The following is a 12065-nucleotide window of genomic DNA, read 5'->3' as shown; positions in this document are numbered from 1 at the left end:
AACATGAGAGTGTGGGAGCAATTGGGCTTTATGCGAATTGCTAACTTAGATGGGGTCAAGAGACTTTATTCTCTCGAGTTCTGCAGTTCGTTTAAATTAATGTATGACGAATGAATTCGACACACGCGGGAGTCACACTGGGACTCGGAGTCCTAGAATTCTCTTGTTTTTTGTCACTCGGAACCCTTGACAGCTCTTAACAGCATCCGGAGATCCGCATTGGTCCAGGCAAAGTTACAACTTTAATTAGATCACGTGGATTTTCTGAATATGAACTTGTTGGTTGTTTGAACTTCAGAAATGGTGTGCGAGTGTTATTACAAGGCAGTGGGCTTGTTGGGCGTCGGATTCGCAACGTATTGATAAGAATGTTTTCCTTCTACTTTTTTGCAGCTTACGTCGAGGACCGGGAGCTAACGTGCAAGATGCAAGTGGATATTCGTCTCTCCATCACGCTGCCCTGAATGGACACAAGTACGTTGAGCACACATCTTTCCACGCACTTGAGTGGTTACAGAAGTTCTGAACGCTCGAGGATGCATTGTTGTATAGAAATTTTTTTAGAGGATAACGATAATATTGATTATGTATTGTCGATTCATTTCTTAGAGACGAGAAAACATTTCGGTCAGGTTTTTTTTCTACCGCAAGTTTATTGCGACGTCATCGCAGTCGCTACGGTATCGGCAACTTTTTAAAATTTCTAATCGTTTTTATTTCATTTTTAAAAAAAAATCTGCACAGATTGATTAACCGTTTTTATGATATTCGGCTTCAAATTTTTGCAATAAATACTGAGAAAGGAATTCTCATTTTTGTAAGAAACTTATGGAATTATTCTTAAATTGATTTTTTTCATAGGGAATTATTCTTAAATTAATTTTTAATTTAGAGCAAGTTCGAATTTCTTTTGAAGGAGCCAAGTCCATGTCAACATTCAGCAGGAGTTAATTGGTGAATTTAATGTCTTTCCGATTCAATATTCAATTTCCATTCTGAGCCACAAACTGCACAATAAAAACTGTGCTAAATAAACATTTGAAAGTGCACTAAAATCGTGCGACGAGTTGAAAGTTAACAAGAAATCAATTTCATTTTGTGGAAAAAGGGTTGGTGACCTATTTTGTTGTGTTCGACTTCAGTCATCTTGCCTTCGCTCACGGGCTCATGGAACTCACTCGCACGGTATTCGTTTGATTTTTAATTTTCAGGGACATCGTGAAACTCTTATTGCAATACGAAGCCTCGACAAACGTAGTCGACGCGAAAGGTTCGTCGCCACTTCATTTGGCAGCCTGGGCAGGCGACGCGGAGATCGTGAGATTAATACTCAGTCAGGGACCTTCAGTGCCAAATGTCAATCTTGCGGTGAGTGTTTAACAAATGTTGCAGTGAATATCGTTGCTGCACCGTCGTCAAATAGGGTATGAAATTTTCGTTGTGTTTTCGCGGCTATTCCAGACCAAAGACAACGAGACAGCGTTGCACTGTGCTGCCCAGTATGGCCACACGGAAGTGGTGGCGCAATTGTTGCAGTACGGATGCGACCCCGGCATCCGCAACAGCCGGGGCGAATCTGCTCTCGACCTTGCCGCCCAATATGGAAGGTAAAAATTTGCGTTCAAATTGAAAAAATTCTAACGAATAATGCAAGTGTACACATGGATGAATAAAAATTGAAAAACTTGCCTCGAAATGAAAAGAGGAGGGTAGTTTTACCGAAGATTGCTGAGGTGCCCTCGAAACGATCGAATATATTGCGTTTCGTGCACTTTCCCTACAAAACCTCGCGTAAAGGTCATCCAATAGGAGGCCTGAAACGGCTGTTGGGCACATATTAAGAGGCAAAGCACGGAAAAAAGCGCATTCAAGTGTTGCAAAAGGAAGGGTCGAACCCGAAGGGATATTTATCGACATATCACAATATTTTTCAAACGTCAAAATGCTGCACCACTATGTTGGCAGAACTCCCCTGCTCTGGAGCGAATGAAACACGTGCACATGGAGCGGAAAAATAATTATCACCACTAGATTATAAATCTGTACGACTCTCGGGGTCAGAAATAGTTCGATTCAAAAAAGTACTTCCCTCTCGATCTGTGCTCACCACTCCTTGATTTTTACGACTTTACTATTCAATTCAGAATAATCGTCTATTCACAGAAATTTATGATTCGTTGCTCGATGGCGATGCCTTCTGTTTTTCAGACTGGAAACCGTGCAGCTATTAGTCCGAACTCATCCAGAGCTCATTGAACCATTGCGCAGTTCTTCATCGTCTCTGATTTTTCCTCATACCCCGCTTCATCTTGCCTCTCGAAATGGTCACAGGTAATAAATAAATTCGTGTGAGTAATTAAGCCAACTGTGTGATTGCGAACTCAGTTATTCATCAATAGGGTGGGTCAAAAAAATCGGCTTTGGTTTTTTTTTGGATTCGACACAGAAAAACTAGTTCTTAGCCACCTCTAGAAAGTACTCACTAAAAATGAGCTCTTAGTATTAAGGGGAAGATCCTCCGCATCACGGTTTTACATTTTCATTTCAGTCTCATATAAAAACGACCATATTTCATCTTAAATCGATTGCTAAGCCGATCCCTCCGATACATTTTTGTAGGAAATTGAACGCTCTACAAAAAAGGCCTCTTACACTTTTTTCATTAATCTAACCATTTACAAGATATTCAGGCTTAAAGGTTGAAGAATTTATTGAAATGTGTTTTTTTTTATTTTTATTTTTAGTTCGGTTACTCACTGAAAAATAATTACCATCGACACGTTCGCTTTGATCACTAAACAATCACCAACAAAACAGTCAATTATGCGAGCCTTTTAATATTTCGAAAACTACTAGACAAATATAAAACAAAAATAAACAAAACAACCGATGAAGATCTTCGTCAAATGAAGATCGAACCACACCAGAAATTTTATTTTATATTCATAGACTACCGTTCAACACCAATCTCAAGGACTCTTCATAATTCCTCAATCACGATGATTTCGTCGGTAATTTTGCAAGTATAATTCTCTCGTCCACGACTACGAAGTAGCTCATTCCCAAATGTACTTTTGCCCATACCTCAATCAACGTTATTCCTCAAAATTTACAACGAGTTACTAGCCTTGAGGGTAATGGCGTTGACCTGTGCGCAGTTGAGACGGTTAGGAACAATCCGAGAGAGGGCACTGCATAATCCTGCACAGGGGATACAGAGTGGAATCCAAGCATCTCGATCCTCTGTGCACTTCGATTTCGTCCTCTAGGCGATGAGCCTGAACTATATTGGAACCGGTCGAAATTCCCAGAGCCCATACCGGATTTCACAGAGGTTGCATCACAACCGTCATGTACCTTCGTAGGTCTGTGTGTACATGCGCGCGCGGGCGGGTGTTCACACATACGCGAATATGTACGAGACGGCACATAGGATCGTAGCAGGTTCGCCGAGGTAGAGAGAGCTCTATGTACTCAAAGACGGCGACGACGTCGACGACGTGCTCGCTCGCGCGAAATCCTGATCGCTCTCCTATTAGGAGAATCGCATTAGACACGAGACGTTGCATCTCTCCTAACCCAAGATATTGGCTGTGAACGTGCGGAGCCGTCGCACAGAAGCCCTCTCAACGACCCTCGAGCTTTCCGTCTCTCTCACACCGACGCACACACCGACACACACTACCGGAGACGAAGGTACTACGACAGATCCGTTCTCCGGGTGCAAGCTACCGGACGATGTCTTTGGTAATGGACTATGAAGTTTCTTCCGAATAACCCAATATCAATAAGGGTAATAATACACCTTGTTAAATTCGGTGAGAAATCTTGCATTCTACTTTTTTCGGGCTGTTGCCACGAAATTTCATTTTTCATCACTTATTGCACAGCGTCGAAGCCCTGTTATCGTGAATCCGTCCATTATTCTGTGTGCAGCCCAAAAGCTTTTCTTTTATCGTATTCGAAGAATTGCTTAAAAGTTTCGAGTTGGCAATAAAGAGTTTAGGGGCCCTTCGTTTTTTCCAGCTTGAAAGAAATTCTCAAGGGAACACCACGAATACCTGCCACATGGCCGGTGTTTAAAAGATGTTATAAAATAAAGAAACTTGTTTTTTGATAGATGGTTCATTCTTTGAATTGAGTATTAACGTTGTCGATTGGTGTTGACAGTGAAGATAGTCAAACTGCCTTTTACTAGTTCGGATATGTACACAGAAATACAGATATAAAAGAGAAAAAAGGAACAAACGAAACGAAGAAGGCTGCTGTTTACTCGATATTTTGTGTTGTAATTACGTCTTCACTCTAAAAATTGTACTTAAGCTGCCAAAGAACGACAATGTTTCTTGACGCGATGAAATTTACATCCGTGTGATCGAACGAACCAGTGACGAAGACGATGTTGATCGATCACATTTTTTCATTAACTAGAATCAAATTCAATCAAGATTTTGTCAGAAATGAAATTTCCTCGAACAAAAAGGGGTTCATTTTAACAGCCGGATTCCCTTTTGCAAACTTTTCTCGTGCATTTTGTCATTGGAATTGTCTCCGAAAGGCTGAAAATTACTTCCAACGGATAGCACCGGTTACGCGCGTATCTGTTTTACGTCCAGACCTGATTGCGCATGTATAATAGTAGCGGAGATCATCGATACAGCGGAAATGGCGTTAAGCACTCGTCATTCTCGTTGCACATTGTTGTACATTGTGTACGATAGATAATCTGAGGGAGCGAGCCTTTAAAATAATCTCCCGTGCCAATTTAAATCAGCAAATCGAAATCGTGCCGCGAAACTACACACGTTACATACAGTAATCGGCTACGAACCAGTTGTGCGAATGAAGCAGGCAGTGGGAGCTCGGACGTTGCTGGTGATCGCGGGAAAATAGGCAGGGACGAGCAAGAGAAAGAGAGAGAGAGAGACGCAAAGGTTTGGAGACCATGTTTTTACGTATTATACTACGGTATCGCATTTAGGTGTGTATATACGTCAAAAGCAATCGTCCAATTCGCGTGTATCCTCTCTCGAACACGTACGAGCATCGATATCTGTGTAAACACATGCGCGCACACTCGCGCAAGGTGGCCGATTGCTTTCGACGTTACGCATTCGGGGCGTCCGTTGCTGCAATAATCGTTTCAGCAACGCCTCGCTTATAATGCTCTGATCGCATCCCGATACAGTTGGGTTGATGCCAGTGTAAGCATTCTACGGTTTTGCGATTCGATGAAATTGCGAGAGGAACTGCATCCAGCCGGCATTTCGCCGCTTCCTTTCTCTCTCTCTCTCTCTCCCCCCCTCTTGCTCCCTCGTCACTAACGATCATTCCCGTACATCCTGGTTTGGACTAACTCCCCGGCAGAAACAGCTATGCTTCGACACTAAATTGGCATGAATTTCGCTCCTGGAAAGCTTTTGTCAAGCGGAACAGTTTTGATGACCGAGATTCGGCGGATTCATCAGCCGAGAGACTGCTTCAGCGTATCTGACACAATCTCTGACTAAGCACCGATCTCGGAGCTCACTGCTGGCTGCATTATCGAGCCCAAGTTCCTTCCGGTTTCGAATGAAAATCGTCACTGCCGGTTTGAACTTGAACAGTCGTCGAGGTATTGAAGAACAATTTCTAGTGAAAGGCCCCAAGATTCGTGTCAATCTTAGGTCATTCGGATTCGTCATCTCACAGACACTTTCTAAGAGTTCGCAGATGCATCCACGATTCTTACAAAACAGTAGACCCACGTGTCATGTGCCGAGTACGGGATCTCAACTGAGGAAATGAGAATTCGGGTGCACGAATTACGGTAAAAGGATTTTCAATATTTGTAAAGCATCGGTTCTCTATACATACGTATACACTGATGTATGTCGACAAACTAAACGCCTCCGCGTTCGTTTCGTTGGTTCGTCGATATACGAGAGCAACTGCAGAGAGAGATACATCGAGTGATGCAATGGGAAGCGAGAGAGAGGGAGGGTGGGAGTTATATCAAGTACTGAGAGCCAGAGGCGACGTGGGTAATGTCAATTATCGGATTCAATATCGCTGCTCTTGGTAAGCCAGTACAAATACCCCTATGGTACGGTAACAACAACATAGGTGCATCGCGCGAATCCGATCCCGGCTTCAATCCTATCGCTCGATGGATGGCTGACCTTCTCTCCCGCTGCTTGATTCACTGCCGCTGGCATTATATTTCCTCCTCGTGATGTTCTATCTCAATATATATTCCTCGCCGGTTCAACACCGTGGTTCCTGGACTGTCCGCCATTACCCCAACACGGGTACAGAGGTCATCCATTTCGATGCCTGTCGCTATATTATATCTTCCATACATCATACACTCTCGTACGATTCACATGGATTCTGTAGAATGCCCGTTCGCGATTCCGCAAATATATATCTTTTTTTTTTTTTTTTTTTTTTTTATTATTCTCTGCTTCGTGCAAAAACCGTTACCGCGATCGCACACAATGTAATTCTATAAACATTATCAGGCCTGCGAGAAGAATGTTGAATCGAATAAACCAATAACCGTGGGTGGAAAGTAACGTTTTTTTTCTTTTTTTATACCGGGGAAATTGAAAGTACGTGCGCCAGGAGGAAACGTCATGGAAATCTATTGAACGGGAATATTCTTTGTTTACATGAAAATAATAGAGCCGTCGTCGAAGTTCTTTTGGCTTCTGGCGTCGACGTTAATACCCGTACTTCAGCCGGTACGGCAATGCACGAAGCTGCTCTTTGTGGAAAGATGGAGGTCGTACGTGCTCTTCTTGATCGTGGTGTCGATCTCGGAATTCGTGACTCGCGTCAGAATACGGTGCTCGATCTACTCAGTCAGTTTCCACCTCACGTCACCCACGACATTACGGCTGTTATCAAAAGTAAGAACACCGATAGAGAATTAACGCCACGGTGAAAATTTCACTTCCGTTATTATTATTATTATTATTATTATTACGCTCGAGATGTTATTGACTTTAGTGATGGCTGATGCGACGCGTTCTCTGTGCGGTTTATCGCGCTTTTATTCCCTACTCAACGAATAACTGCATCGAGTCCTTAAAATAATGTGTTTCCCAGGACATCGGTCCTCCTCAGGCGTCGAGAGCGACGCTGACAGCGAAAACCTACCACCGATACCGGTCCAAGGTGGCGACTCCCTCGGCAGCCCCTACGAAAATGTTCGACCTGGCGATGACATGTCACCGACCGAAGGAACATCCCCTACGCAGTGGCAGTTTTATCACAAACCGCGAGACGATGATCGCCGCGTGTCCGGCACTTCGGTCATGTCCTTGTGAGTACTTTTATTCGCCCTATGGATTTCTTCTGTCTCCGACGAGTTGTACCTCGTTTCTATTAACTCACAATGCACTATTTCGTTTTTTCAACACTTAATACACATTAGCACGGAGAAACTGGTCGCATGTTTGAGAAATTTACACTAGCTGAGACAGAAAATACTGCTGCGTTTGTGAAAGAAGATTTTTCAGTGAATCTCAAGTCTGGAGAACCACAGCAAACCAAACTTGTTACATGCTCATTACAATATACACATGAGACACTTTTTCCAACTTTTACATTTAAAAAAATGTTCTGCGAACAATGCTAAGTCATCTCGTTAAGGTAAGACCTGATGACGAGGTAACTGAGCAAAGCGAATAGCCGTGCTCTGTGGTGGTGGTGGTGGTGGTGGCTCGTTGATGGAAAAAAACAAAAACGTTGTTCAACACGAAACTGTATATATGTAAAACTTCTGAGTACTTAGCGGTAGGCGCGTATCAACAAACATCATACACCATCATACATACGCAGAAAGATTAATAAAAAGAAAAGAGTTATACATACGTAAGTAGAAATATATAATCAGAGGATATACCTTCATCTCCATTTTGCATCGCCCACCCTGAGCATGTTACGCCCACTGGATACATACAGAGAGGGAGTGTAGGAGGAACGCGGGGGAAAGGGGAGGGGGGAAAAAAGAGGAAGAAAAAAATGTATCCAACCAGGAAAATGTAACATCACGAAAAGCCCGTTCGGTTTTCTCTTTCTCTTGCTCCCGTCTTTTTATTTATCTCGCTCATTCTCTTTCCCCTTCTCATTTCTCATCCCTTTCGAGCAGCTCACATTTTTTAGTGCGGTTTTTAGCTGGCTCGTTCAGAGACCCAGCGAAGGTTGGATTTGTAATATTTTCTAGAAACAGTCGATATACCGGGCCGAGGGGGGAGGATGCGCCATCCTCTTTTCCCTTTCTCTCAACGGTCCGTCCTTCTTTTTTATCCTCCCTCATCTCCATCTTCATTCGGCTCTTCCGCCATGTTTAATATGGGAGATGTAGGCAAACAAAAGAGCCGATGTAGAACGAGCGCCGAGCGGCGGGCTGAATGAACGAGTATACCGAGAGTGCTTGGTGCTGGATGTACGAAAAGAGAGCAGGTTTGAGGTAGAGAAAAAGGCGGAGAACCGTCGTGGTTTCCCTACTGGTGTGCGCTACTGCTGTTGCTCCCGGTGGTCGACCTGTATAACGCCAGGCGACGATGCTTTCCTATATATGCTCAGGTCCAGAAGGGAAGTCGAAGGTGGAACAGGCCGGCGGCAACAGCAGAAACACTGGAGAGGAAGAGGAAGGTTGCGAGCGAGTTGCTGCAAGAGCCCTGACGCACAAGCCACGATCTCTCTCTCTCTCTCTCTCTCTCTCTCTCTCTTTTCCTCGTTCTCTAGCAACCCCAGCGTATTAAGCATCGCTTCGCTTGGTTTAATTTTCCTGATGTAGGCAGTGGGAGTCCGATGGTTGGTTCGGCCGACCACTCGCTCCTCGCGCGCGCCTCAGGTCACCCTCGCTTATTCTCATTGGGAATGAGAGAGAAAACGAGACTCGCGAGACCCCAGCTGGGCTACTGTAAACCCAGTGGTTGCGCAGCAATGTGTCCGTCGCTTCGCGTTCAAACGTTACGTGATTCTGCTAACGCCGTTTTCTCTCCTGCTACATACCAGTATCTGGATATGGATAGACGCAGGGATTTTACTGCCGTCAAACATCCTACTCGGCTTCACTCCCGCTCTCTTTCTCTCTCTTTTGCTCTTTCTTTCTCATTCTCTCCAGGATCTCTTGATACGCTGGTATATGCTGCCAAGCCACCACCATCGCTACCATCTTTTGCCTCTTGAACGCCACATAGTACACTTCCGTACCGGTATCAGTGCATTGGTTGGCCGGACTTTCAGCAATCTCGCTCCCTTAACGTTTATTCACCTTCTGCCTCGAAATGAATCCATCGCGTTAAACAATGTAAATGTTAGCCAGCGTTTCAGCATAAAACTAATAACCATCTGATATGGGATGCCAGAGAATTCTCTGAAGCGTTAGGACCGAGCGGGCGAGTATATGAGAAAAAGAAAAATATTCTTTTCCCTTCAACATTTTTTCTTTTGTTTAGTCGCGCCGGTATTATAATCGTCGAATATTCCTACGACGTAATTGGTTTATTTTATAATCCAATGAGAAGTAGTTTCGTGCAAAGATTCGTCTCAGCCGTCCGTCCAGTGCAACTGTTAGGCTAGATCGCACCGAATTTTCGTCAAATTCTCCTGACAAGGCTGATTGGGCGTTTCAGCGATGACGATTTGGAATACGATGTGCTTGACGGAATGAGCAACAAAGGACAGCTCCAGATGACCGACGAGTTCTCAGATCCAAGCTCCCTATTCGACAGTGTCTTCATGTCCATGTCAGACACACTCAACTCTATTAATACTCTCGAAAGCTCCGACCAAACACCCGATGACAAGCCACTAAACATTACAAGCAACACTACACCGCTATCACCCAAAGATACACTACGGTAGGGAATCGTCAATACACTGTGTGCGCTTCATCCACCGGATTAAGGCATTTCTGTTGTTGTCTTCTTCCACACGGAAGACCATACCATTTTATTTATGACATTTGACCCTTTTGTTGAACGGCCCATGTTTTGGGGGTTTCTTGCTTTCATGCTGGACGCTATCACGCGATACACTTCACTTGGCTATGCTTATCGTGGTTTTTGACAGCTAATTAAAAACAGTAGCCAGATTGTGCTTACTAGTGAACTCTTATTTATTGTGGTTTGTTATAAATCTTTATAAATTGAATCATAAGTCACGAAGGTTCGATTTTCTGAACAACCTAAAACACCGCAATGAGATTGTTTCATTGGAAATATGTCTAGACAACTGAGTAAGTACACAGGCGTCCCAATGTTTCATTACTCGCTGACCGCGCTCCTCTTACTTGCGTACCGAACGGGCCTGGCTTGGTGCAAGCGATTACCAGGTGATGCGGAAGAGCGTCCAATTAAAAACTGCACGTTCGATTGTTCAGGGGTTCTGACAGCGGTCTTTATCAAACTCCACCGGCGCCACGTGGAATCACCAATGAAGGCAGTTACGCCTCGGAAGACCTGTCCTTAACATTGCCTCCGGGATACGGAGGTGGCAGGGAATCCGACCAACTGAGCGTCTCTTCCTCCTCGAGCGTAGGAGGACCGAGCCCAAGGGACAGACGGTGTTTGCCCAACGATTCCGGCACTTCTGGCATTTACTTGCCGATGGCACCTCTATCCAGCTCTCAGCACAGCTCTGCATCCAACAGTAAAGTTTCGGTAAAAACATTTCTCATCATATTATGTCCCTCGTGATTGTTTCTACGTTGATGTTTAACCTGAAATTGAAACACTGCAATGACGCAAACCTCCGTTCTTAAATATTCGCCAATGAGCTTTGATGCCCGAATGAAAGAAGCAACGGATCGTTGATTTTTCAGCCAACTCCCCCGAAGAAACCACCGAGGCGAAATCTTTCGGTATCTCCGACGCATCTTCAGACCCAGATGTCCCTATCCGCGGACTGTACTCTGGGTCCGAGTAATTACGAGTACTTGTTCCTCGCTCGTAGCGGTGCCCGTAGCCACATTGACCTCGAGCAGCTTCAGACTCGGCGTGATCAGTTGCGTCACGTGACCAGAAGCGTCGATCAGTACGTCGACATGAAATCTCGTCACAGTAGCGCTGGTGAAAGGCGTGATCCTGACGTTGAACCGGTTGCCATAACTTCCATGTACGGTGATAGACCGATCAAGCTATTAAATCCGCGAAGGAAACTACGACGACATTGTGAACGAGCTTATGAGAATTACGAGCTCGACACGAGTTCTGGCTGCGTCGACGAGTCACCGTGTAGCGAAGGCGGAGGTGGTGCGAACGATCGTATCTTCGTTTCCAATGCTTTTCTCACCTTGAAATCGTCTCAGGAAAGTTTACTCGAGGATCAGATACGGGAGGCAGCCATTGATGCGCATGGATTCAACGAAACTCTTGAGGCTACCGACAAAAGACTCAAACGCGTCCAGATGACGCTTCCCACCAGTCCCACCCACTACGTACAACCACCGACACCCGATCATCCTCCGCCTTCGGCTCTTCAGGCGGAAAAATCCATTCATGATAGAATTCGTCCGCTAAGTCAGGTAAGTCGTATTGCTAGTGTATTTATTTCGATCAACATTTGATTCTAGACTTGGTCCACGTCTTGGACGAAATCAGTACATACTTATTCTGAAAATTTGTTCTACCGCTCAATTAATACCACGAATCTTCATGATTCAGGAAACTTAGTTGTTTAACCTGTTAAGGACGGGAGCTTTTACGTTGAAATCGACCTTTTTTACACGAAATTTGTGCACAATATCGATGAATTTTCCAAGTGGAGATATTTCAACCAGACCCGTCTTTAAGGTTAATTGCTATATTGGGAACTCACAAGTGTCACCCTGACCCTCTGGTGGCCAAATATTGAACTGCTCCAAACCAGTGGCTGCCTGGGTGTTTCTATAACCATGTATATCAATAATGGACCCTCATTCCTAGTTAATTTGCTAAACCACGCCCCCATGATGTTTCCCAATAGAAGTTCCTTTTAGCCAACACGAGGAAGGGATGAAGGTGCAATTTCATAAAATTTCATCTCATTTGCAATTAAAGTTCCTGATATAAGTAGATTTTGAAAATAAC

At 44.3% G+C, this 12065-nt stretch overlaps 1 protein-coding gene across 2 annotated transcripts in view; it reads left to right on the top strand.

Moving 5' to 3' along the window:
* The window catches only part of LOC122406936 (ankyrin repeat and sterile alpha motif domain-containing protein 1B-like), a 64006-nt gene that overhangs the window by 13205 nt on the left and 38736 nt on the right, over nucleotides 1-12065 (top strand). Inside the window, exons 2-10 of one of the 2 annotated variants that reach the window (XM_043412796.1) lie at nucleotides 394-474; nucleotides 1212-1368; nucleotides 1462-1607; nucleotides 2209-2331; nucleotides 6667-6893; nucleotides 7093-7309; nucleotides 9630-9857; nucleotides 10379-10658; nucleotides 10820-11521. In XM_043412796.1, coding sequence (XP_043268731.1) covers nucleotides 394-474; nucleotides 1212-1368; nucleotides 1462-1607; nucleotides 2209-2331; nucleotides 6667-6893; nucleotides 7093-7309; nucleotides 9630-9857; nucleotides 10379-10658; nucleotides 10820-11521 — 2161 coding nt within the window. The remainder of the gene's footprint in view (nucleotides 1-393; nucleotides 475-1211; nucleotides 1369-1461; nucleotides 1608-2208; nucleotides 2332-6666; nucleotides 6894-7092; nucleotides 7310-9629; nucleotides 9858-10378; nucleotides 10659-10819; nucleotides 11522-12065) is intronic. The other variant, XM_043412797.1, reaches the window with a different exon arrangement.

Source organism: Venturia canescens, chromosome 2, assembly GCF_019457755.1.
Source record: "Venturia canescens isolate UGA chromosome 2, ASM1945775v1, whole genome shotgun sequence".
NCBI lineage: Eukaryota > Metazoa > Arthropoda > Insecta > Hymenoptera > Ichneumonidae > Venturia > Venturia canescens.
Note: the sequence above shows the minus strand (reverse complement) of the source record. Positions and strands in the feature narration are given on the sequence as shown.